The sequence below is a fragment of the Lissotriton vulgaris genome, chromosome 9 (assembly GCF_964263255.1).
Source record: "Lissotriton vulgaris chromosome 9, aLisVul1.2, whole genome shotgun sequence".
Taxonomy (NCBI): Eukaryota; Metazoa; Chordata; class Amphibia; order Caudata; family Salamandridae; genus Lissotriton; species Lissotriton vulgaris.
This window is the reverse complement of record NC_141697.1, coordinates 455,350,560-455,377,192: the sequence shown is the minus strand read 5'-3', so window position 1 is coordinate 455,377,192 and position 26,633 is coordinate 455,350,560. Positions and strand designations below refer to the sequence as shown.

The 26,633-nt window shown below is 46.4% G+C and overlaps 1 protein-coding gene across 3 annotated transcripts in view; it reads right to left on the bottom strand.

Moving 5' to 3' along the window:
- The window catches only part of LOC147690263 (inverted formin-2-like), a 480,165-nt gene that overhangs the window by 240,961 nt on the left and 212,571 nt on the right, over positions 1–26,633 (bottom strand). For all 3 annotated transcript variants that reach the window (XM_086937896.1, XM_086937897.1, XM_086937898.1), the window contains exon 4: positions 3,689–3,848. In XM_086937896.1, coding sequence (XP_086794022.1) covers positions 3,689–3,848 — 160 coding nt within the window. The remainder of the gene's footprint in view (positions 1–3,688; positions 3,849–26,633) is intronic.

Genomic DNA, 26,633 nt, shown 5'->3' with positions numbered 1-26,633 from the left:
ACTTTGTCTGACTGCAAATAGGAGGATTTTGTAAGGTACACTATGGGACAATATTGCTGGGCTATAGAGAGTGTGAAAGTGAAGTCTGACAAGATATTGATTTTTTTAACACAAGATTACATTTAAATGCCTGTGCATGAACTCTACAAATATTTCAAAAATCTTTTTGAATTTTTGTCTCCACATTTTGCTTAATCTTTTTGTTGGCCTTAAGGCCCTGAGCAAGTTACCAGTGCTAATAAGTGCTCAAGTGCATGTGCTCCTTCCTTAAACATGTGTGTAATTTGTGTATACTTGCTTGACCTATTCATTTTACTTGTATGAACATTGTAAAGTGGTATACCATATACCAAGGGATTGTAAATTAAATACTACTTGTTGGCTGCAGCACTGGCAAGAAGTACTCTTTCAAACCTGTCTCAGGCTCGCCACTGCAGTGCCTGTGGCTTCTGCTTGGACAGGGTACATACCTATACCAAGCAGATAACCAATTTCTAACACTTTGCAAATATTGAAAGACATTGTAGCACAATACACTTCTAAGTAATTAGCTCCCCGGGACGTTTTCTTGAAAGTAAAGCTTCCTTCTAATTCTAATTGAAAGAGGCTCAATAAACAACACAATGAAGAGGGGGGATAGAGGGCAAGATTCCCCCGTACCACCGGGCTCTCATAAGCTTCCTTATGTAGGTGTCCTTTGAACACCCACTTCGCTTGAAACCACTCTCACAAATTCCCAACCACTGTCACAAACTCCCAATTCACCATGTTAAATGCATTCCCTGCATCTACAAATTCTATCAGCCGATCTTTCCCTTATAGCCTTAAGCATTAAATGAGTTTTGGAAACAGATATTCTCGAAAGGATGAAGCCCATTTTGTCCCGGTCAAAAATTAGGTTATTAATTTGGGAGGCTGTGACCGAAATCAACTTAATAAAACAGAATCTGGCTAGGCTAAAAGAAAGTTCTTGTATAAACTCTGCTGAAGCCCTGGTAGCTATGGCACAAGCAGCAGGAAATCCCCAGAGAAGCAGGGATGTCCAAGGCTGAGACCAGCAAGGTTCCCTCAAAATGAGGCACTTAGTCATCAAGCTTCTGCAGAAGCCTTCGGTTTTGGTGGTCAAAACTTGTAGAGGGATGAAGAAGGATTTTGTGGCTGCTAAAATCACTTCATTGGGCAAACAGACTTGCCCTATCGCCCTGATCCAATGTTTTAGACCTCAAAATCCACCAGTGGGGCAAGGTAGGGAGCTGTAGCCAGGCAAGCTTGCAAGGGGCTGGATACCTTTACCACAAGGTCCTGCTGATCCCACATTTAGTGTAGCAAAATGTTATGAGCAGGACAAACCGGCTTTTCTTTTTTTTTTACCCACTTGGGGGGGGGGGGGGGGGGGGGGGGCTCCCTGGGTAAGGTTCAGCACCTTGTCCCTGTCCTAGAGGGGTACAAAAAATAACTAGGTATCACTTTTCTCCAACTGTTGGGCAAGTTGTTTCTGGTCAGTTCTTCAGCCCCTGGCTCTTCAGGGAAGTCATCTAAGCACTAGAGCTCCCTTCAACAAGAGTTCCTCTAGTGTTCATTTTTCTATGGTCAGCTGGACTCTACTGGAGTTAGTAGTCCTCCTGCCATTTATCACTGGAACAGATCAACAGCAGGCCAACCACAGCCTTGGTTTCCAGCAGAAGCCTGAGGTCTTTGAGTCTTCTTCAAAGAGGAGTCTTCTTTCTTCCAGCAGGACCTATTCCCTTCAAGTAGAGTTTGCTCAGGTTCATTAATGTTCTGTGGAGTTGGTGGGGCCAAAGGACATCTTAGACTGTACACTAGTCTGTGATTGGTCAATTTAACTTTCTCTACTGATTTTTAGCTAATTCGTACCCTATGCCCCTGATGTTTTGAAGCACTTCTATTTTGCCTTACTGTAAGAATTCCCAGAAGCCCTAAATTCCAAATGACAGACACCTCCTTCCTTCTGGAGGTGCTGCAGGTACGCTCCTACCACACCCCTTTTAGATTAGCTATCCTCCTGGCTGCCAAGGTTAGAAGAGGCTCTCCCTCATGCTGGTTTTTGAGTGCTCTGGGAATGAATGGGAACAGATTTAGTCAACCCCATTTGGAATCAGCAAGTCAAAAGAAGAAGTGTTACGGTTCTCTATTGTTCTGTAATGTCTCCACTAGCTTTCCCAGTTGACTAATTCCTCCTAAATGGTCAATTGTTTACAGCACTTCTGCCTTTCTGGATTCAGAGGGCAGGCGGTTGTACTCAGGCATGTAGATTCATCTTCTCCATATGTAAATGTGTAATGCCCTCTTAAGATACAATTAGTGGTTGAAGTGAATTTAAGCCTGTTTAGGTTCAGGCAGCTAAAATAACTTTATTAAGGTATTTTTACACAAAATACAGTTTTCTGTATTTAATCAGGTTATTTTTTTTAAAGAAGGGGAAATAACTGAATTACTTTTTTAGCATGTTCCCAAGTGAAAATGCAGAGTAAATATTTTAATCATACCTAGGTCTTTCTTCTGGAAAAATAGCTGAACCTACACCTTAGAAATAGCTTATAGGCCTTCAGTCGATGTGAGGGCTCACTTTAAAAATACAGTGAGGATTTTTTTTTTTAGATATATTACATGCTTTGCCTTTTGGGCTTATTGGGCACACTTTCTATTGTCATGTGTCTCTGCAGTGCCTTTTAACTGCAGACCAACCAAAGCCCAGTTGTGCTCCTGGTATCCATATATGTCGGCTGTGTGTAGTGTAAATATGTAAATACACACTGAAGTAAACACAAAACATTTAAATTCATTTCACCTGTGAAATTTCTGCATGCATTGGATAGGGTCAGACCAGTACCCTCATCATCTTCTCCTGCGTTAGCTGAGTCTACTTCTTGTTGCCCTGGATATACTAACTCCAGGCGTAACGCGTTGTGGTCACTGTCAGCTCTCTCGACTACCCTGAAATCAATGACCTTCGACCATATCCGGGTTTCCACCATGATGTAGTCGATTCGGGACTCTTGCCCCTTTTTGTTGTAGGTACACACTGACGGGCTATCGGATGCTGAGCGTCCATTACAAGCCCTAAGGGAGATGTTTAATACCAGGGCTGTAATCTGAGTAGCCAAAGGGGACCACACCTTGGGGCGTGGGAACTGGCATTGGGGAATCGCCCAGTAGTCATCCTCTACCAAAAGGGTACCTTCGCTACTTCCAAAAAATGGCTCAAATAGTCCCAATATCAGTGAAAGTGGGGTCCAGAAAAAGGAATAAATATGAGGGGTGACTTCCAAAAAAGGGGATTTTTTTTCTATAGTGATTCCAAAAGGCTCCAGAACAATGTGACCAATCAATTAGGTAATATCTTCATGTATATCGCCTACTCCATATCCGGGCTTACCATAGCAGTCACGTAAAATTAGGTGTTGCTCCACTTGTATTAATATAAACAATGCCTTAAATAAACCTCCACATCAAACGATGAGATTTCTAACTGTTTGGATCAGGATAACAGATGCTCATCTTTGAATCCATAAACCAACTAAAAACAAAACAGAGCAAGATTTGAAAAAAATAGGATGCAGATCATAACTTTTTTTAAGATGGGACTCGAGGCTCCTGCTAATCTATAGAAACGACCATTGCTCCGCAGACCATGTTGTGACCTTAATTAGGGGAGATGAAAACATACCTATAAATTCATTCCTCAGCTGGGTGCGAAGGCGCAGTTCCTCAGATCCAAGAACAATAGCATTGATGACACTGAGAAGTGTGACCATATAAGGCACGTTGTCTGTTGTGGACAGCTCATTCATTATAACACTGAAGCGATACTGCTGGTTTTTCACCACCTGTAGACAAAGCAAAGAGTGAATGAGCCTGTGATGCAATCTGAAAATCAGGCGAAATAAAATCACTTCTATTGGACGCCTGAGAGACATTCTCAGACTCAAAACCTATTTGAATATCCGTCTACAAACATTTCTGGCTTTACATTACATCCACACATTTCATAGATGCGCACACTAGAACCAGAAGAAATTAACAAGGGCTTACAATCTTTAGGACAGCGAAAATTAATTTTTTAAGCATGCCAAAATATCATTACGATCATTCTGTTGAAGACACTGGAAACTGGATGAAATTTGTAGAAGTAGATCGATCAAAGAGGAGCTTTTGTTGAGACATTTCAATATATAGAAACAACTAAAAATAGATGCTGTCCAGAAAGTGGAGTTGAATGCAGCCAACATAAAGGTGAGGAAATAGAACTGCAATGTCTCACTGCAGGCTAGAATCTCTCTTGTGATGCAGTGGAGGAAAATGGTGAAGGTGTTCAGGCTGTAGTGTTTAGACATACTGACATCAGATCACACTTGTGCATCTGCTCAAAGGTTTTCACTCAGAATGCACTGAAGTCAGAAACAGCAGAGGGCTCCTTAAGCTACCTTGCTATGTGGCATAAATGGTAGCAGAAAAATCCAAAGAGGAAACCCCTCGAGCCACAGCAGTTTCAAGAAGCCAACATTCAGACATAACTAATTCCGTAAGATATATTTTACAGTGCCAAAACCTACTCACAAGGAAACTCGAAGAAAGAACCAATTGAAGTGGCTGTATTTTCTGAAATAGTATGACAGACTTTAGCCTAGACATATTTACGAGGTCAGGTTCTGAATCTATCCAGGACTTATTCATTGGTGAGATACAGATTGTCTATGTGATGATGTAACTAAAATTTGGAATTCTATTAATAAATTGATGAAGCATGATTTTTGCAAAATAAGATCCTGCTTGAATATTCGGCTATTATTAATGTTATTAATGAAAACAATGACTAAAGGTGTGAAAATCATTAACATGGGTAGACATTATTTTAGTGTTCGGGAAAAAGTGTAAAACTAAGCACAACACGTGTAGAAAATGAAAACAACATTAAACGTGTGGAAAGCATGAATAAATAAAGTTTTCATTTATATGAACTAAAACATTTGCGGGAGAAGAGGGAAACAAATAGTATTTAGAAACGCTTATGAAAAATGTTAGGTGAAACACAATTTTTCTTCATCTATAATGAGCGACCAAGATGGCCGCTTGACTCCATAGCTCCAGAGCCATTGTCCGACCTTTTGTCCGCCACCTTTTACATCGTGGCCAAAACTTGATTTTCTACATCGGACCCAACAATGTAAGACCACTTGCGGTCCCACAAGACGGCCGCTGCACCGAGACCGGATCGTTTACGCTCCCAGGCCTGGCGCGGCCCCCAGAGGCTCCGAGACAACAGTGCTCTTGGTTGAGCCTTTGGGCGGGGCCCAGTGAGCGCGAGGCAGACTGCAGTCGGGCTCCAGTCCTGAGCCTCTTTGCAATAAATGCCCCAGTCCGAACGAGGTGGGGGCCGTCCTGAGACCTCCCACTTTGGGCATTGCCGACCTGGGAATGCTCTCCTGGTGCGGTCAGATTATGAGGTAGGAGGTGCTGTGCGTCCTGGGCTGCCTTTCCTCCCCACAAATCAACAGCGGTGCTTCTGCCTGCAGCGGTAGGCTGTATTTACCTCCCTTTTTTCTCCTTGAAGACTATCTTTATCACATTGATGAATTGGGGAGTTACGGAGATATCATGCTCAGCTGTGACCTACAGAAGTATGCACCTGCTGATAGCCTAGCCCCTGTGCCTCTCCTCCTTTATTCGCTTGTTGGGGCCTGGAAACCACCATTTTCTGCATGGAGTAACAGCCGCTCTGGTGGCGTGTTCCCCCCTGCATTCAGTAATTTCATAACAGTGGAATTTTTTTGTGGCCTTCTGGCGCTGAGATCTGTTTGCTGGGGTGAATTGATGCAGTACATCTAAACATCATACTCATTGTGGTCCATCCTGGGTGCTATAGTACCTAAAATGGGGCGTACGGACCCCAAACAAAGCTAGTTCGAGGCTGGAAAGACCCCAAGGTGCGATGAAATCGAGGGCACCACTGAAACGGAGCCGCACCAGCTGGAAGGACCTGCCGCAATCATGGCTGAATTGCGGGCTGGCTTTCAAGTCATTGATGCCCACTTGGACACCCTTACCACTAGACTGGCCGACGTCCATGGTCGCCTGGTAGCACAAGATACCCGAATAGGGAGTGCTGAGCAACGAATCTTCGATTTGGAAGATACGTAATCCACTGTTCAGGAGCAGCTGGAGAGGGCGGAGAGTCTGCTTAAACAACTCACCACAACGGCGGAAGACATGGAAGTGCGGTTCTGCAGAAACAATATCCACTTCACAGGTGTAGCCGAATCCACAAATACGAGCCCTATGACTACATTTGTGGAGATTGTCCTCTTGGATGTCATCAGATGGTAGAGGCCTTTTCAGCCACATTTGCTGTGGGATGGGCACCCCGGACATTAGGGGCCCGCCAGGCGTGACATCAAGATTGATCATTGCCAGGATTCTTAATGATCATGACAGAGACGCTGTAATCCGGATGCCATGTGAGGGTGGCTTGCTTAGTTTTCAAGGATCTATATTTGAGACAACAAAGCAGCATTTTTACATGGTCTGTAAGTTATAAATATATTATGCAGAACTGTCCTGCTCTGAACATTACTAGCTGCAGAACAGTCATATACTGTGCAGAACTGACTCAGCTCATTCTGTCTTCCCTGCATAGACGGCTCCTTTGGAGTGTTGCCTAATCTCCTCAGGAAGTTCTTCTGTTTGCTTCTTCTCCTCCCTCCCCTCTCTCTTTCCTCTCGCTTCTCTCTGTCAAATTGTGACTGGGATTCACTGGGTGCTTTCTTTTGTTTATCTGATGTGGGTGGGGGAAAGGATGGGATTGTTTTTTTTATTGTTAATTCTTCTCGTAGCTTTGGGTACAGAGCAATGTTTCTAAACATTGCTGATGGTGTGACTCTTACGTATTTGAATAATGCAGTGAAATGTTTTTGCGTAAATTAGATTACTTCCCCTGGTGAGCACAGCTCTGGACTGAGCCTTAAATGTCCATCCTGGAATTTGAGAGGGATTTCTAACCCTTGGAAGGGACGTCAAGTCCTAGCTTATTTGACCAGACATGTTATCCAAGTAGCCTTTCTCCAAAGGACACACTATGCACCACCCCCAGTGCATGGGTTTGAATCGTCATGGGGCACCCACTGTTTCTTTTCTAGCTATAGCTCGTATTCACCTGGAGTATGTATATTGGTACATTGATTTCCCTTATCAAGTCTGGGAGGTGGTGACAGACGACGAGGACTGGTACATTTTAGTGCTGGGTTCGCTGGGAGGGGAATCGCTTCCAAACGAAGATACTACTGGCTTTTTCCCAAAACTTGCTGCACAGATTGAATGCCTTGCCGCTGGCAATAAACTAATGGGTGGTGACTTCAATCTAACAGTAGACCCCATAACAGACACTACTGGCCCAGGGCATATCACGAAAATGCATGTAACACATGGCCTTACCACACTATTGAAGTCTGCATTGTTGGCAGATCCTTGGTCCACAAAAACCCAACGGTACAGAACTATTCATTCTAGTCGGCCCCTCGGGGCTCCTGGCCTCAGATCGACCACTGGTACCTTACAACGTGGCTTCTATTGGAGGTCCAGACAATTGATTATCTGCCCCGTACATTGTCCGATCATGCTCCTATTCTCCTCGTGATTGAATTCCCCACGATCCCAAAACAGCAACCTTCATGGAGGTTCCCTGCTTAGGCCTTGCTCAACACGGTTTTTCACACTGACAGGAATACTTCCTGATAAATGACGGAGCAGTAAACTCACAATCCATATTGTGGGATGCACTTAAGGGGTATAAGGGGGGGGTCTGTAGCTCTAAACATGCTGGTGTGCTGCGCTCTATACAGAGAGATTTTGAGGCTGTAGAGGGGAAACGAAAAGATATGGACATAGCTGCACAGATTACTGCTTCGTCCCAGTCGCTGCATGGCTGAGCAACAATGACCAAATTCACTTAATTAGCCACACGAGAAGTTAATATCTCAGCAAATACACGATGGCCTGCACACACGGGGAGGGCGAGAGGCCCGGCAGGACACTCGCCCGTCTGCTTCGGCCTCAATATCAGTCAGCGTTCATCAAACATTTTGACACGTACGCTAATACAATATTGACGAAGGGGACTGACATTAGTGCTGCTTTTCTTTCTTACTATACCCACTTATATACCACGCATAATCCACCTGGGGGACAAGCCCTGGCAGATTATTTACAAGAGGGGGCTATGGTCTGGATAGAGGGACAGCAGGATTTTGGTAAACAGCCGCGTATAGGCTAGAACACTCTAAATATGTCTTAAGAATGTGGGGGATTTAGAGTTCCTGATTTTTATTTTTACTATCTCGTTGCTCAGATCCATTTGACATATTACTAGTATCACCTTGACGCCCAACTCTAGTATCTTAAGCCAGAGTGATCCCAGATATATCTTAATTCACTATCTGTTCTATTGCCACAGGGCCTGCCCCGATGCCCCTCTGAAATTCAGATGCTACCTACTACGTGTAGGTCATGGACAAAACTAAGACGGTATTTACATACTGAATTTTTATACTCGGCGCATGTATCAATAGCAGATAATTTGTGACTACCCCCAACCACTGAAACCCTTACCAAATGTACATTAATTAGGCATGGACTCCAGAAGGTTGGGGACGTGTTCAAAGATAAACGGCTGTGCATCACAAGTGTGCACTAGATGCGCTGCTCCTAGTGCCGATTTCTCGCACCTTCATGGAACTGTGGGCCGATTTAGGCATACTTGGGGGAGGTCTTCCAACATTTATCTCTCATGGTAGAACAGACCATACAACCCACCCATTGACAGCATTGCTAGGGTATGTTCAGCCTTTGAAGAAAAGTATAAGACGATTTACAGCAATTCTCCGCTAACCGCGCAGCGACAGATCTCTCTACATTGGGGCAGAGCTCAGACACCAACTATAAGGGCTTGGCTCCGTGACCTGATTCACTGACACTAAGAGTGATATATACGTCACATTGTTACCACCAACTTCATGGCCGCTTGACATTTAGCAACCATTAAAGAGCTACTTACTGGAATATCCCCTAGACGGAGACTGAAACTCTCACGTAGATATATTTAAACGGTGTATTGCACTGGGAGGGTGAAATATGATGCAGATTGCTGCTTAATATTAGTGATTGCAAAAAGATGTACATGCCTCGAATCACTGCAAGAATTGTAAAAGCAATTGCATTCGATGTAGCCCATTATTGGTAGAATTGTTAATATCTTTGAAGAAAGCTCTCTCTACCCTGTTTAATGTTGGGTTATGTTTTTTGTTATTATTGATCTATTTCAATTGATTTGAGATGCTGTATCTTACTATGCACCATCAATGCGATTGTACATTGCAATTTTCAACAAAAAAAATAGTCTGAATAATTAAATATGTGTATTCAATAGACAAATGATGATTTAATTCCCATAAATGATCGTTTATGAATATTTGTTATGAACAGTTAATTAATGTGTGTTTTATTTTATTAGAGAAAGATGCATTTCAAAATCCTAGGAGAACCTCAAAATCTTGCTTAAATTATTTTCTTTTCGTAAAATATAGGCCTCGAAGAGAATGTTTTGTGTCCTTCACTAGTTTTAAACTCCTGGGTAGTCTGTTTAGCTGTGCACAATTTATTTCAAGGAATTTCCTCTTGATAATTTCTAATGAATTAACTTTTTGTCAAAAGTTTACAAATCAGTGAGACGTAGCGGTTTCTGTGAGAGGAGAGCTTTGGTGATGTTCTTCTCTATGCCACTCTGGCTGATTGCTGTCTTTGCTGACTGAGACGGTCCTGAAATCTTTACACTTCATTGGCTAGTGATGTTGCTCCTATCTATACCTTTTTGGCCAAGAGGTTAGTGTTGTAACTAGATTTATCTCCTTTTAGGTTGCTTATGTTGTGACTACATTTACAGCAGCTTAGCTAGTGTGCATGTGTCTGTGTGTATGGAACCTTGGAGTGCATGATGTCAGCGTGGAATGTTGGTATGCCTGTGGGACTGGAGGAGTGACAGTTGGAATGAGTGGGTTGAGCTATGAAGATCAGCTCCTGGTGGGGCCATGTACTAGCTTGGATTAACTTTGTACCATCTTGAATTGATCCTGTAACCAACATCCTTGATCCTGTAACAGCTTAATAAATCTCTACTTGGACCTACCTCATGACTACCATTATACTTCATTTCATTGGCGACGAGGATGGGATACGAAAGGTTGTGCACTTATTCTAGGGTCAAGTGTTTACCTTATACATTTATTCTTGGGTCATGTTTTTACCCTAAATTTTTACGTTACTTTTATTGATGCTATTTTTATGCTTCTATGTGGTGGGTTTCTACCCAATACATTTGCGCCTTAGTGCAACGTACTGTGTTCTTTTTCTTTTCTTTTCTTTTCTGTTCTCTCCAAGGGAAGGGGATATGTGCCATGTTCTATGGTTTATCCTTTTACATTTTACGTTGTTTCTTTGCTTTACTTATTCTTCCTTCCTTTTCTTTTCTTATATGAACTGTCCGCTTTATTGCATGTGTATCTTTCAAGATTTTAATTGATTTATTTAATTGCTTTATGTTGCAAGCATTTCTGTTTAGCTTCCCTTCAAATTGCATGCTGTGCAATTATTCTCTAAGTTCATATGAAACTAGACTGTATATTTATAATTGCAATTATGATTTTGTTATAGTGGCCACTATAACAGAAGAAAGTGGGTTTAAATATATCGTGTACCCATTCTGGGAGGGGTTTTTCTCTGATTCTAAAGAGTTTTTTCACCTGGATCCTTTCAAAGATTTTGTTTATCGAAGTCAGTTGCATCATGGGACTCTGAGTACAACAAGGAATCATTGTATCCTGCTTCACGCTTTTCAACATTCAGGAGAGCTTTCACAGTTGAATTGGAAATCTAGTGGAGCCTTGACCCTTGCCAGGATCATCGGGGAGAGACCGAGGTTTGTCCGGTTCGTGGGCGCGGGACTGCGAGTCCCAGCAGGAGCAGCGCTTGAGCCAACAGCGCACCTGTGACTCTTCCCGCCCCTCTCCTCCCCCTGCTGCTTGAAAACGGCTCGCGACCCCTGCTCTGCGGGAGCCACTCGTAGCCGCTGTGTGTAACTTTGGACTTTGCTGTTCCAGGAAATCTAGTGGAGCCTTGACCCTTGCCAGGATCACCGGGGAGAGACCGAGGTTTGTCCGGTTCGTGGGCGCGGGACTGCGAGTCCCAGCAGGAGCAGTGCTTGAGCCAACAGCGCACCTGTGACTCTTCCCGCCCCTCCACCTCCCCTTACTTAATCCTACCCATTTGCGCGGACGCGGGACGCGCGCCGGACGGAGCACGGGGCGAAGCCCGGACAAAGGGCGGGCCCTCTGAGGCCCTCAGAGACCGATTGAGGCCGGGCTGGGCCTACTCTCTTTCATCTTCTGACTCATATAGCCACTAGGCTCTGATAGCTCAAAGTCCGGGCCAATCACTTTCAGAGAAGGCTGGGTGTAGCTTCAACGGCCCCTTGGATATTTATTTTACGAAGGCCCTGATCGATCCAGAAAGGGAGAAAACCTTGGCTGAGCGCAGGGCAGACCGTCGTCGCTCTGTCGAGAGCCTGAAGAACAAGGCTCTTGCTGATCCCCCACTCAATGCCCTTCCTCTTACTCTCGGACCTACTTCCACTAACGAAGATCCTTTATCTTTGGAAAGCTTTCCACTTCTTTTGCGTGATTGCACTCCAACACCTCTGGGCAACACTGTCCAGCCTCCCAATGACGCCCCTCATTCCAGTGTGATTATGTCCGACCCAGATCCATCTATCCGGACCCTGCTAAAGGCCAAACCTGCTCACCATAAATTGAAAAAATCCGTGCAGGCAATGAGTCACGGCCCACCGCCTGCAAAAAGAAGACGGCTGGGGGGGCTCTTCATAAACCAAAGATTAGTCATTCGGACTTTGGGAAATCACTCAAAACTACTACCAGAACTGCTCAGGCCTTACTGTCCGCTCAAGATAACATGTTACCTTTGGCTACCCTGATACCTCCCGCTCCAGCTGTAGAAACCGTGAAAACTAATGACTCATGTATAATTTTGGATGCCCACCCTCAAATAGAGGGTTCTACTGTGGCCTCATTGGATAATATGGAACATATAATCACATCCTTCATTTTACCAATTATTGAGAGGCTGAGGAGGGTGGAGAAAAAGCTTGAAGTGATCGAAGCTGCAGTTAATAACCACCTGGGATCATCTAAGGCAGTGGGGAGTGGGGTCTCTTTCGAAGCGCCTTCAGCCGCGGTGGCTTCGAGCACTCCGGCCAGTTTGAAAAGTATCCCCCAATCTACCAATTTAACGATCCCCAAGCAAAAGAAGGGTTCTCCCCCTAAAAAGCGTACCAACATACTCCCCATTCCATCTACTGTAGCCGCTACAGGGCCGGGAAAACCCTCTGCTGGGATTGCACAGCACACCACAAAAGGTCCTGCCAGACATATTAGGTCACCCGTTCGAAGAAGTCCCCAGGCAGAATTGCCCCCTGAAGCCGCCCCGTATGTGGTTGTTCTCTTGGGCGTTCCTACCTTGCCAGTAAATAGGAGGGATGGGTTTTTTCAGCTTAAAAATAAAATCATGCACTGGCTCGCCCAATTTAGACCTCTTGCACATAACATCAATGGCGAGATAGTGCATGTCAGAAGACTCCCTTGGTTGGGTAGTAGGCCCAAGGACATTGAGGGGGATTTAGTAGTCATAAATTTCTGAGACCCCCGAGCAGTCACTTATATATTAAATTGGCCTCAGGGTGGAGGCAGTAACTCTATAGTCCCGCACCCACTGACGTACTTCTACCCCAGGTCTCTGGTGTTTCCCCTACTTACACCGGTGGTCAAATCCCAAACCATATTGCTCCCTTACTGTCCTACAACACTGGGTATCCACCACAACCTCCACATTTCCACCACGTTGTTGAACCCTTTGGGTGGAATACAGTACCTTTTAGGTCCAGTTTAAATCCTAATAGGAGGATGGAACATTTGAGGCCCTTCACACCCTTGGAGACAGCAAATAGGTTTGATGTCTTCTCTGGTCTGGATAACTGCGACTGAAGATTACTGTCGGACCACAGTAAGGATGGACAAACAATTGAAATGGGTGTGAATTCGACCTATGGGGAGGCTCAAGCCATTGAACCCCTTTCTGAGACATTAGCTAACATTGTGCCCCCGACAGCTGATCCTATTGTGATGCGCAACAGCAAGCGCACATCTTCGCTGTCTTATCTCTCATGGAACTTAGCCGGCCTCCAGAGCAAATTAGACTGCCCTGACTGGGGGTCATTTATAGATACTCAAGATGTTTGTATGTTTCAGGAGACTTGGGCACGGGAGGATAAATGGCGCTCAGGCTATGCAAGCTTCTCAATTCCAGCCAAATGGGAGGGGAGAGGACGGCCTTCGGGGGGCCTTTGTACTTGGGTGGCAGCACATTTGGGTTGCAAGGCCAGGGCCCTTAACACCAACTCACGGGATGTCCAGTGCGTAAGTTTGGACTGGCCTAACCATTCACAACTCATCCTGATAAATGTATACTCGCGACCAGTGGGCATAACCAGGCCATCACCCACCATTGAGGAGCTTTCTAAATTTTTTCCTAAAATACCCAAGGGTGCTGTGATCGTGCTGGGTGGGGACTTTAATTGTCAGTTCGAGCCGTTATCTCTGACACTGGAGGGAGCACTGATGGAGGAGGATGAACAGTGGGGAATACCGCAACTAGTTGGCCCTCCTCCCAAGCCATGGACTCCCCTCACAACACAAATCTTGGCTCTTACCCTTAACAATTCTCTGAGGGCCTGTAATGGTAGATTTGGGAGCGATATATCCCAAAATCTACGTTCAACAAACCAGGGCAGGAGTCCCACCTGGATTACATCTTGGTCCAGACTGTGGACTGGAATAAGGTCCTGGAGTTTGAGGTAGTTCATAGAAGCGACAGCGATCATAATGCGCTGATTCTATCGCTGGTTCCACTTTGTGGCTCTAAGGATGACCAGCTGGATGAGGTTGCCCCAGATCATAACTTAATTTTAACCAACGATAGGCGCATAGTCCGATGGACCAAGCTCCTGGATAATCCTGCCTCCATCTCTGAGCTTTATGCCCGGATTCTCCCCATATTAGAATCCGTAGGGGTGATTATTGGTCAAACTGCCCTGGAAGATCCTTTTACTAAGCTGGCCAATCTCCATATTGACTTGGTGGTCACTCTGGCGGAACTTTTGAACCCAGTTGTTAGGAAAGGGTCCCGCAGAGCCCAAAGACCTTCATGGTTTAACCCAGTCTGTAGGAGGGCAAAGGCCAAACTGCTCGCCGCACTGAAGCACCCCAGAAATATAGAGGCAATTAAAACTGGGAGGGCGGAGCTGAAGCAAGCCATTCACCATGCAAAGGTGGATTGGGATCACTCCAATTGGGATAATATGCTGGCCTCATTACAGGTTAGAGACGCTCGCAAATTTTGGCAGATTGTGGGATCAGGATCTGCTGAGCCGACTCAAGATGTTGAGGTCAGCATAGCGGCCTCAGTGTGGGAAGACCATTTTCGCTGCCTGTACGAAGAGGCTGACCAGGGCTTGTTGAAGCCCCGAGCCGGCTCTTCGCTTGAATATTCGTCTCCCAGGGTTGAGCTAACAGCGCAATTTCTGCCCAATGAGGGCGCTGACCCTTTGCATTGCTCCTTGGAGGAGGTTTCTAGGGCAATTTCCAAATTACCAGTAGGAAAGGCCCCAGGATTAGATCAAATCCCGGGTGACCTATTTAAGCACCAACCTGGGGTTTGGGCTCCCTATTTGCTGCTATTGTTCAACGCAGTCCTCGCGGGAATGGCGGTCCCCAGTACTTGGCTGGGAGCAGAGATTGTACCTATCTTCAAGAAGGGCTCTCCTCTGCTCCCAGCCAACTACAGGCCAATCAGCCTCATTGATGTTTCGCAAAAACTTTTTGCGAGGCTGATTCTCGACCGCCTCCAGGAATGGATGACGGATCATTCAATCTTAAGTACATTCCAGGCGGGATTCAGGAGCAAGGTGTCAACCACGGACCAACTTTTCCGGCTGGCCCTTCTCTTTTGGAAGACGGTCCGGGTAGAGGGGGGAACACTATATACCGTCTTTGTCGACCTTCGTGCGGCATTTGATTTGGTCCCGCGAAGCAAACTCTGGACGGTACTTGCCAAACTTGGTATCCCCTCAGATCTCCTAGATATTATCATCCGCTTACACACGCACAACTATGCACAGGTAAGGTGCGGGAGGTTGGGCTGCCTTTCTAAAAGGTTTCCCGTTGGCAGAGGGGTAAGGCAGGGCTGTGTTCTTGCACCAACCCTGTTCTGCCTCCTTGTCAACGGAGTGATTGACTTTTTAAATAATGTCACTAACTCTGATGCACCCAGGCTTGGCGGCAGCAGAGTGCCTGCAATCATGTTTGCGGATGACACTCTGCTGCTGTCTAAATCCCTTATGGGGATTCAGCGCATTTTGGAGGGGTTCGAGGCTTTTTGTCGAGAACATGGTCTCGAAATAAACGCCACGAAAACTAAGTTTATGATTTTTAATCCCCCCCAAAAAACACGACCTAACCCTTCTATAGGCATGAACAGGCTTGAAAGAGTCTATACGTTTGAATATCTGGGCGTGACCATTAATGAGAAATTGGAATGGGGTGATCACCAGGCCAAGTCACAGCTCAGATTGGCACAACTAACAGGGGGAATTATCAGGCTAGTAAATTCCAACAGATCATCTATCAGGCCACTAGCCCCCCGTTGGAAATTTACAGACTCCAGGCCAGAGGAGCAATCCTCTATGGTAGTGAACTTTGGGGGCATACATGCAGAAAAGATCTGGTCACTGTAGAAAATAAGTTTCTGAGACAACTCCTAAAGTTGCCGGTAAGCACACCACTCTTCCCACTTAGGCTGGATATGGATCTGAAGCCTCTGAATAAAGTGGTGGGTGTAAAACCCTTAACTTTAAGATTATGGTCCACTCCTGAGTTTGCTAACTATAGACAGGAATTACAGGAAATTCTTGCGTTTCCTGTTATAGAGAAGATTCCTTGGTTCAAATATATAAAATCTGAATTTGACCGGTTGGGCCTTCCGTCCCTTTGGAGCGACCCTGAAGTGGCATGCCAGGCTATGTCCGGCAAACATCTAGTGGCAGCCTTCTACGCGTGTAACCTGGCAGCTCGCACACATTGTACACGTCCAGATTCCTTGGTTAGCACTTTTCTCGGGGTGAAAGACTCTTTTTTTTTTGTCAGTAATCAATGACATTTATCCAAACTTGGCTAGAAAATTATACCTCCAATGGCGGTACAGTACTCTTCCGCTAAGAGCATTCACAAGTAAATGGAAACAACAGACCCTGGAAAACTGCCCTGGTTGCAATGGAAGCCTGGAAGACGAACTGCACCTAGTCTTCTTTTGCCCTGCCTACATTGCGGCCAGAAGGTATTGGGTTATACCCTTATGTAAAAATCTAGGGTTTTGCAAATGCTCGGAGGCCTTTAGAATCCTTAAAACGGACATATCTAAACCGATTGTGTTTGCAATGGCCACATTTTTAGAAGCAGTATGGCATAAGAGAATGCTCCTACTCCCAAGAGCATTGAATCCTTGAGTCCTTGATTGCTCTTCAAAGTTTCTGATATGCAGCTATATATAAGGTTTTAGATTTATCTGATCATTTTTTAACTGGAAATTATTAACATTTTAGATTGTTGTAAGGAATCATGGTTGGCTTGTGGGATTGTATATAGGAAAGTTGATGTTCCTTCTTCGTATTTATGTGCCTGTCGATTTTCTGATGAAATGATGTGTTTCTTTTTTGTATATCTTCTATGGCAATTGCCGAAATAAAGATTAATAAAAGAAAATAATTATATATTTTCATATTTCTCTTACTCTCCACTCATTTGCCTGTTACATGGGTTTGTGATGAATTTGTTTTGAACTGTTTAATTATTTGTGATTTTATCTGTAACATTTTGATCTAAAAATGATTTTTATACTGTTTGCTAATGTATTAATGTACTGACCATTCATTTTCTAAAAATCTTGGATTAAAGTGAATTGAAAAGTAATAAGAGTTTGTCATTATTTATGGATTATTGGCAGTATTGTATATATTATGACAGTTGTTGTTGAGTTAGATATTTCCTTCATTTAGGGTCCTCATGAGGGGAATTTTATCTATCTTTTCATTGCCCAGTCCCTAATACCTCTACCTAAAATATCCATCAAAGGACCTGATGTTGTAAGTAGTTCTTGAGTTCTCATGGGCCTGAACTGCTGACCATAAAGAAACTTGTGATTTAGAAATAGTGTTATCACTTATGCAGTATAAACATTTACCCCATATCCACTGCATCGGTTTTTGGTATTGCATCGGATGGTTAGTTTAGACTAATCATACTGAGTAATGAGTAAGACGGAATTTATAGGGTTAGACGATTATTGATTACATACCTTTATGTTATATGTTGTGGTTCATCGTTGACCTTAAGAAAGTGACGTAGCAGGTCCGTTGTAGGCCTAGGATCCAGGGATAAGCCTCAGACTTAGTGTGGCATACACTGAGTGGAATTGCGTTGTCTTCTGTTGATGCAGTGCTGAGCAATAGTCGTATATCTTTCAGTGGAGCCGACAAGCTGGTTTATATATAGTTCATTTTGTCTAAGACTTTGAAAACGTTGATGCTGATTTTGTAAAGGGAGGGTCAGTTGTAAGAGTTACACTGTATCAAAAGAAGTGCTGCACTGGTATTGAACGGTGGAAGTGAAATTGTCATAGAAAGTACTGCATTAGTATTCGTTGAATTTTTATGTTCCGCGCTGGGATTCGACAAGTGAACTAGAGTCTGGTTCATAGGAGAAATCATAACACGGAAAATGAATAGTTGGAGGATTACTTATATAGACTAGTATATAATCAACATGAAGATACTAAAACTGTTGAAGAAATTTTTTCATAAGGATGAGCCTATAACTATTAGAGAAGGAATTCCCATACCCCCGAAGGAACCCCTGCCTCCTTTATGACATTTCAGTGGGGTTATCATACGTCAACTTGGTTAGAAAATTGGATGAATACACTGAGCAAGATGGTGTTTTAGCATTTCCAGAGAATGGTACTTTCAATACTAGAATTCTAGAGAATTTGAGGAGACAGATGAATGATGTAAGACCTAGTCCCAGACCTATGTAGTATGAAGCTCTTGAATAATGGAAACATGAAACATACAAAAGAGAAAGAGATAGGAGTCAGAATAGATATAGAAATACTGTGAGTAGATATTCTGAAGCAAAATGTGATGTTCAAATGAAAATGTGGAGTAGAGATGTAGCAGGAGGAGTGAGAATGTTTCCAGTAATGGTAGCAGAGTCTAAAGAAGGAGAAAAATGTAAAGAGAAAGGAAATAAGTCTGAAGAAGAAAAATCGAATAATATGAATGAATGAATGAATGTAAAATTTATAGAGCGCTAACTTTGCCCAAGGGCGTCAAGACGCTAGCAGCAGAACAACTTGCAGGCAGAAAAAGCACACTTAGACCAGCATCTAAGGGAACAGCCACATCATTAACACCTTTCGAAAAAGAGTGTATGAACGTTGTCCAGCAACTTCGTCAGGAAGAAAGTTCCACAATGTAGCAGGAGCAATTGAAAAGGATCTCTCGCCCCATCTCATCCTTTTAACCCTTTCCCTGCTTGTGACGGAACCGTTCCATCACGAGCCTTGGGTGGGCTGTGCTGGTGACGGAACGGTTCCGTCATGGCCCGCTCGCCGCGCCTGCGCAGCGCGAATTCCACGCCTGCGCTGACGTTCGAAAGAGCGGGCGGGGCCGTGACGGATCCGTTCCGTCACAAGCACAGCCCGCCCGAGGGCCATGATGGAGCGGTTCCGTCATGAGTATGGGAGCGCCGCGCCACCCCGCCTCCCCTTTGTGCTGCGGCAGAATAGCCACCGCAGCTAAGGGGTTAAACATAGGAACCATAAGAAGATGCTTACTTGCTGACCTAAGATGCCTAGTAGGGACATAGTGATGAAATAGTGCTTTCAAACTTTCCGTGCTCATGGTGAGCTGAGCTCGTCATGAGGCACAGCGGCGCTGTGTGCTCATGAAGAGCCGCAACATTTGCACGCGGGGATAATTTCCCTGCTGTGCTGAACGTTCAAAAACGGGCGTGGCACAGCGCCACCGTGCAGCGTGACGAACCAAGCTCGTCACAAGCACTGTGCGCGGCCCCCCTCCTCCCTGCACAGCAGGGTAATTAGGTCTGCAGCGAAGGGGTTAATGCCATCAGGACCCAGGCCATAATAAGCATTATGAGTGAGGCAAAGGGTTTTGAACATAATCCTACGATCAATCGGGAGCCATTGCAGAGAAAGAAGAGAGGCCGAGACTGAATGATGTTTGGGCAAATCAATCACCAGCCTGGCAGCAGCATTTTGCAGCAGTGGCAGGCACCGCAGCTGTCACTTATTAATGCCCAGATAGAGGGCATTACAATAATCCTATCTGGACAGTATTAAAGCAACAACAACTTGTTTTCGTGCCGCGAGCGAAACTGCAAGATCTTCCTTATGAGCCTTATTAGCCCGAAACAGGTAGCCACCGTCCTACTAATCTGTGAATTCAGGGACAAAGAATTGTACAGCAGGACTCCCAGATTTTTTCCATGGGAGACAGGGCATGGGCAAGTGCCCAAAGATTCAGGCCACCACTCCCCGGACCAGATGTTCGCCTTGTCCCGAAAAATAAGTACCTCTGTCTTCTCTCTATTCAACTTAAGATAGTTTTGAACCATCCAAGATGACACTGCTTGCACACAGTTTTTAAAATTGCAAGCAGCGTCACTGATGTTATGAGTGATGGACACCATGATCTGCGTGTCGTCCGCATATGACAACACCTCCAGACCAAAGATTTTACCACCTTTGCTAGCGGGGTAACATAGATATTACACAATGTGGGCTCAAGGAAGAGCCCTGAGGCACAACGCATAAAAGGGGAGTTGGATCAGAGTAGAAATTGCCCAATTTCACTGTTTGGGTCTGCTCACTAAGGAAGGAGGCGAGAAGTCCTAGAGCCGAGCCCCCAACACCTATCTCCCTTAACCGTTCCACAAGTCTCAGTGGGGGAAAGGGTATCAAAAGCTGTGGTGAGGTAGAGTAAGATTAGCAAGGTGGTATGACCTGCGTCCACCTGTGTACGGATGTTATCAAGCACCGCGGTGAGCGCTGTTTCAGTGCTATGACTGCTTCTGAACCTGTGTTGAGAACCATCAAGAATTTGATGGTCCCTCAGGTAAGAACTCAAGTGGAAATTCAGGATGAGATTCTAAGATCTTTGCTGGAACCGGCAGGAAGGAGATGGGTCGATAATTTTTCAGTTCCATCGGGTCCAAAGAGGGCTTCTTTAAAAGTGGCCTAACTACTGCCGCCTTCCAAGCCAAGGAAATTGGCCCCTCTGAGATAGCGGAATTAAGGACAGTGGTAAGATGCTGTAAAATGGCACCTTTTGCACCTTTTAGGACTTTCAGGTGCAAGAGTCCATTGGAGACCCAGACTTAGTTCCTTCTAATATGTGGTCTGTAATCTTTAGTGACCACTTTATAGATTTGATGGAAGGAAATGATGACATAAATGATACATTTTGTAAATGAATTACTCATGAATAGACCTCCTCCATATCATGAACAGCAGAATAGGATAGAGACAAATTCCTTAACGACTGCCCCATTGATTCAGATAGAAGCTCCGCAAGAGAGAAATTCTGTAAATACGAGTCAAAACCAGAATTTAGAGAGCGAAAATCTAGTGCAGAAAATAACACAAACGAATTTGAATACAGAGGTTTTGTCAGTTCCAGTAACTATTGGTCCGATAGTTCCATTATATAATGATGGACAAGGCATTTTTCAAGTGCATACATTAACAATACCTGACAGAAGTATGAATGGAGATCCTGTAGTATATCGGAAAATGAGTGACAATAATCAAGGAATAATTGGGAACTCAAGAATAAATGTAAATATAAAATCAGGAGATTCAGGACAGTTTATTAATGTTTCAGAAGTAATTATTGATACTCCAAGGCAAGGTATAAATATAGATTCAAAAAGACTAGAACAGGTTGAGGAAAAATTAACACCTACATCAGGATCAAGAAGTGGAGTGAGTGAAAGTATTCAGAAATCATTAGGTCCATTGCCAGAAGAGTTGGATGAATGGATAAGAGAAATAGCACATGATTATAATGTACAGAATCTGAATAGACAACATTCAGGCATAGATGTGAGTAAATTATTATTTTTATTTGTATTTTCAAACAAAGGAAACAGAAAAACAACATATAGCAGTGGCATTGCATACATAGTAATGTGATACAGTGCAGGCCGTTGAAATCAGTGTGAGGGCATCAATCCATGTGGCTCATCGTGAGCGTTTTTTGGTAAGTCCAATCTTATTTCCGTTGGGTGTAAACAAGTGCAACAACACTTTACACATTCAATCCAGTAACAAAGCCAGGTATATGGTATAAACGATACTTGACACATGTAGCTTATGCACACAGACCACATCCCACACAACATCCCGTCCCCCCAGGGCCGCACGCAGTGCATGGCCTTACAGTACCAGGGCTCGAGTCGGGGTACCACGCGGATGGACGGCGTCCCCCCACTTATTTTACCGGGTGGACACCGTCCCCCCTGCCAAACAGCTGGACTTCACTCTTTGGTCTCTCAGGGACGTAATCGGAGTCTTCTCAGATGCAATAGCATCTAAGGGGTGAGCGAGGAAAGGCAATGAGCCTGATGGTGCAAGCCACCTTTCATGACGTCACTTCCTGTCGTGACGTCACTACCGGTGACAGCGTAGCCCCACTTCTTTTTTAGGACTTGTGCCCTGTACAGTACTGTAGACTCACGTAAATGTCTGCAGGATCCACAGTCCCTAACCAGCTCACAAATGGTTCCCATATGTCCCTGGGGCGGGAGCGCTACAGCATTAGCTCCCAGTATTCCGACAGCTGGGTTTTGTATTAAGTTACCTCTCATACATTCCTTCATAGTCGGGGAGTGTGCGGCCCCCCAATACTTCCCCACCTGTCGTTTTGCCATTAATAGTAGAGTAGCTGTCAGCTTCCTCGCCTTCGGTGGTATATGAGGGACAACCCCCAGCAGTGCTATAACAGAGTGCATGATAGGGTCCTACCTGTTATGTTGCCTATGTAGTGCATTATTTTAGTCCAAAAGTTTGCGATCGGCCTACACTGCCACGGCAAGTTTTTGACCGGGGGACCCAGGGAGAGCCAGGCGCGAGCCGGTCTCTCCCTGGGTGCGTTCGCACGAGGCACGAACTGGCAAGGCAGGTGTGGCTGATTGGAGGAGAAGTTATAAAAGGGGCTGGAGGCAGGGAAAGGGAAGTGCGTAGGGGGAGGCAAGAAAGGGAGGTTCGTTTTACCTGATTCTTTTACCGTTTCTGCGGGGTTATGGAGGAGCCGGCGGTGGGTTGGCCCACCCCCCTCGCAAGGCTGCCGAGGGCGTGTCGAGGGCGGTGACTGCCTGTCTGTCACCAGGCCTGGAAGAGGAGGAAGACGGCAATGCCGGTGGTTGGGAAGGTGCCGGCTCCAGTTCCCGCGGCCTCGGCGCCCCCGCTGGTTGTTCCGGGTGCCCACCAGCAAGTATGTTTGGCTCCCACTGGGGCTGCTGGCTTGCGTGGGGTGCCTGGTGGGAGGCGGGGGCGTTCTGTGGGTCGGCCGGTCCAGCGGTTGGGCGGGCCCCCTCCTGACAAGGCGAAGAAGCCTTCAGTGTGTGCCAGGGCCAAACGGGGGAGGAGCCTCGATTCACAGAGCCTCCCCCAGGCTCCCTTTGCTGCCCCTGTGCAGGGGGGTCCCCCCCCATTGGAGTGCATTGCCTGATGGTGTTTCGCCTTATTTACTAGTCAATGGGCAATGTTACCTTTTGTCCCCAGCCGCCCCTGTGTTGGGTCAAGCCTCCCCTCCTTTGCCCAGTGTTTTGGTTCAGGGTTGTCCAGAGATTGGGGCTCCCTCTTCTGCGTTGTCTGGGTTTTTGTTGTCGGGGTCCCCTCGGCCACTGAGGTGTTTCTCACAGGCGACATGTCCTCCACCCCTCCCTCCCCGGCCCCCAGGTCCACGGTTCCTGGTTATGTTGGGCCCCCTTCTGCTTTACCGCAGTCCCAGGGAACTGGTGTGTTGGGTTTGGGCCTTGGGGGGGCGCACTCGGCCTCCAGCCCGGTGCTTTTCCCAGCCTCTCGTGGGGTGCCCGGTGCTTCGCAGGGTGTTTTGGCGGGCGGGTTGGGTGGTGGCCCAGGGTTTGCGCCTGGTTCTGGGTCTTCTGTGGGTGTTCCCCTTGGCTCCGCTGGGGGGGCATTCTCGCTGGTTCCTCTCAGTCTGGCTTGAGCGGCTACAGTTTTCATGTTGCAGCTCCAGCTGGGCGGCTATTGGCTGGTTCGAAGGGCTTGGGAACTGTCCCTACGGCTGTTTCCTGTGGTGGGGTCATGGGAGAGTTATCTAGAGCGGATCTCTCTTCTGCAGCTTTGCGCACAGGGCGCTCTACTGACATTGATTGGCAGTTTTATGATGGGGGAATAGGAGATGGGGCTCTGCCAAGTGGCAGTGCACAAGATTCATTTTCTGGTGATGTGTTACACTTGGATGTACAAGAGGATGATTTGGAAGAGGGGGAATTATGGGACAACGATGTTGGGCTTTTGGCAGCACGTGCCCAACAGGGTGGGGTGGGGCAATTCCCTGTTTCTCGTATCTTGCAGGAGTCATGTGCGGACCATGCAGCAGTACGTGAGGCAGCGGGGAGTCGACCACCTCAAGGGGACCGTGTCGCTTTTCATCAGAAGTTGGCCCAGTTGCCAAGAGGTAAGGATGGTTGGTGGTCTGTTTGGAAATCAGGGGAGAGTCTCCCGGCTAAGCGTACCAGATCAATTGGTACGGGTGATGGTGTTATTGATGAGCGAGTCGCTCTGGCTCCGCGGCTTGAGCGGCCGGCAGGTTTGAATGTGCAAAATGTGCAAAATGTGCAAAATGCAGGGGAAGTTTCTGCCAGTGGGGCCTCGGCGGCTCCTACAAAACCTGTTACGGAGGATAGTATCCTTCCCAAGCGATTGCCTTATTCTGGGGTGGGAATGCCTTTGGGGTCTCATCTGTCTGAAAAAACTAAAACTTGAATCTGGAGTGGCGAATTTATGGATGTGTTTAGGCTACTCCATCGAGATGTGCAAGCTAAGGAAGGGTCTAAGGAGGAGGAATTGGAGTTGGCTCGGTGGCCTCGAGTCCCGAAGTCTATTGAGAACTGGACGTCGGCCTTCTTAATTTATGCTAGTGTTTATTGCCAGCGTCATCCGAGTAAGGCGGTTAAAATGTTTAAATATGCTGATGTCATACGTAAGGCTTATAGTTATTTTGGAGGTTTTGCCTGGCTGTCTTACGACGAGGAGTTCCGGGCCAAGATGAGTGCTTTCCCTGAGCGTTCCTGGGGTGAGGTGGATGTGGAGTTGTGGCTCCAGTGGATGGCGTCTGCTCACCTGCCTGCTACGACCCACACGGCTAGCGGCCTGCCGGTGCAGTATCGGCCCTTTCAATTTCGCCCCGCTCATTCTGGGGCGGGGGTTTGGGGCAGAGGGCAGTCCTCCACATCTGGGGCGTGCTGGCACTTTAAAAGGGGTTCGTGTAACAGGCCGGCATGCAGATACAAGCATGAGTGTGCGCAGTGCGGGGGGCGACATGCCCTCACCCAGTGTTTCCCGGGACAGCGTTTTGGGGACCAAGGGAGGGGTTCAGGGGGCAGGGGACAATCTTCACACTTTGTTTCTAAGGGCTCCTAATCCTATTAAGCTCGAAGTACTTGACTTGTGGTTGGTGGATTATCCTGATTTCGAGGCTGCTAAGACTTTATCCTGGGGTTTCAGAGTCGGTTTCAGGATTGGGTAGCAGGGTCCTCAGTTGGGTAGGTGGTCTGATAACCTAAAGTCCGCAAAAGAGTGCCCCCAGATTGTGCAGAAGAAGTTGGATGCTGAGCTTGCGGCGGGCAGGATTGCTGGTCCTTTTCTTAGCTGCCCTCTCCCTGATTTGATAGTCTCTCCGCTGGGAGTTGTCCCCAAAAAGGCAGCTGGGGAATTTCGCCTCATCCACCATCTCTCTTGGCCTGAGGGTTTCTCTATCAACATTTTCATTGACCCGGCTGATTCTAGTGTGACATATGCTTCTGTGGATGATGCCTTGCGGCTGGTTTGCACAGCGGGTACTGGTGCCTTGCTGGCGAAGAGTGACATTCAATCGGCTTTTCGGCTTCTGCCCATTCATCCCTGGGATTTTGGTCTCTTAGGCATGCATTTTGGTGGATGTTTCTATGTGGATAAGGTCTTGCCAATGGGCTGCTCCGTGTCCTGTGCCCTATTCGAAACCTTCAGTACGTTTCTGCAGTGGCGCTTCACTTTCATCAGCGGCCAACCCCTGGTTTGTCATTATCTGGATGACTTCCTTTTCATTGGTGAGGGTCAGTCTGGGCAGTGTCAGTTGGCATTGGAGATTTTCCAGGCTATGTCCACGGAGCTGGGTGTCCCTTTGGCGCCGGATAAGACAGAAGGTCCGTGTACATCTTTGACCTTTTTGGGGATTGAGATCGATACCCTGGCGATGATGGCACGCTTGCCTGCTGACAAGGTGCGGGCGATGTCTGATTTCACCAGGTTGGTGTTGAGCGCACGCAAATTGGAACTTCGGAAGGTTCAGAAGCTTTTGGGGTACTTGAATTTTGCGTGTCGAGTTGTTCGGGCGGGTAGGACGTTTTGTAGACGTCTGGGCCTCTCGATGTTGGGCGCCAGCCTTCCTCATCATCGCGTGCGCATTACCACAGCTGTCTGAGCCGATTTGGGTATCTGGTTGCGTTTCCTGCAGGATTTCAACGGCGTGTCCTTGTTTTTTGCGGACGAGGACATCGTCTGGCAGGTGCAGCTTTTCACGGATGCATCTGGAGCTAACGGCTTCGGCATCTTTTGGAAAGGGCGTTGGTGCGCGGCTGGCTGGCCTGTGCATTGGCGGGAGCAGGGTCGCAGCATAGCGTTTTTGGAGCTGCTCTCGTTGTTGGCCGCTCTGTACATCTGGGGGGGAAAGTTCCAGAATCGTTCCGTGTTGTTCCACGTGGACAATATGGCAGTGGTTGACCTCGTTAACAAGCAGAGGGCCCGGGATTTGCGTGTATTGAAGCTCCTGCGTGCCTTCATGTTGCGGTGTTTACAACTGAATATTGTCTTTAAAGCCAGACATGTTCCAGGAGCCACTAATTGTATCGCTGATTCTTTATCTCGATTTCAGTGGTCGGAATTCCGCAGACTGGCTCCCGGGGCGGATCTAGAACCGACTGCGATCCCACAGTACGTATGGGCCTTGGGGGATTGAGGGTCCAACAGTTGGTTGAGAATTCAGTGGCTGCCTCCACCCGTCGGAGTTACTTGAAGGCTTGGCAAGAGTTTTTGCAGTTTGGTGAGGAGATGGTAGGTCCGGCACAGGCTGTTTTGTC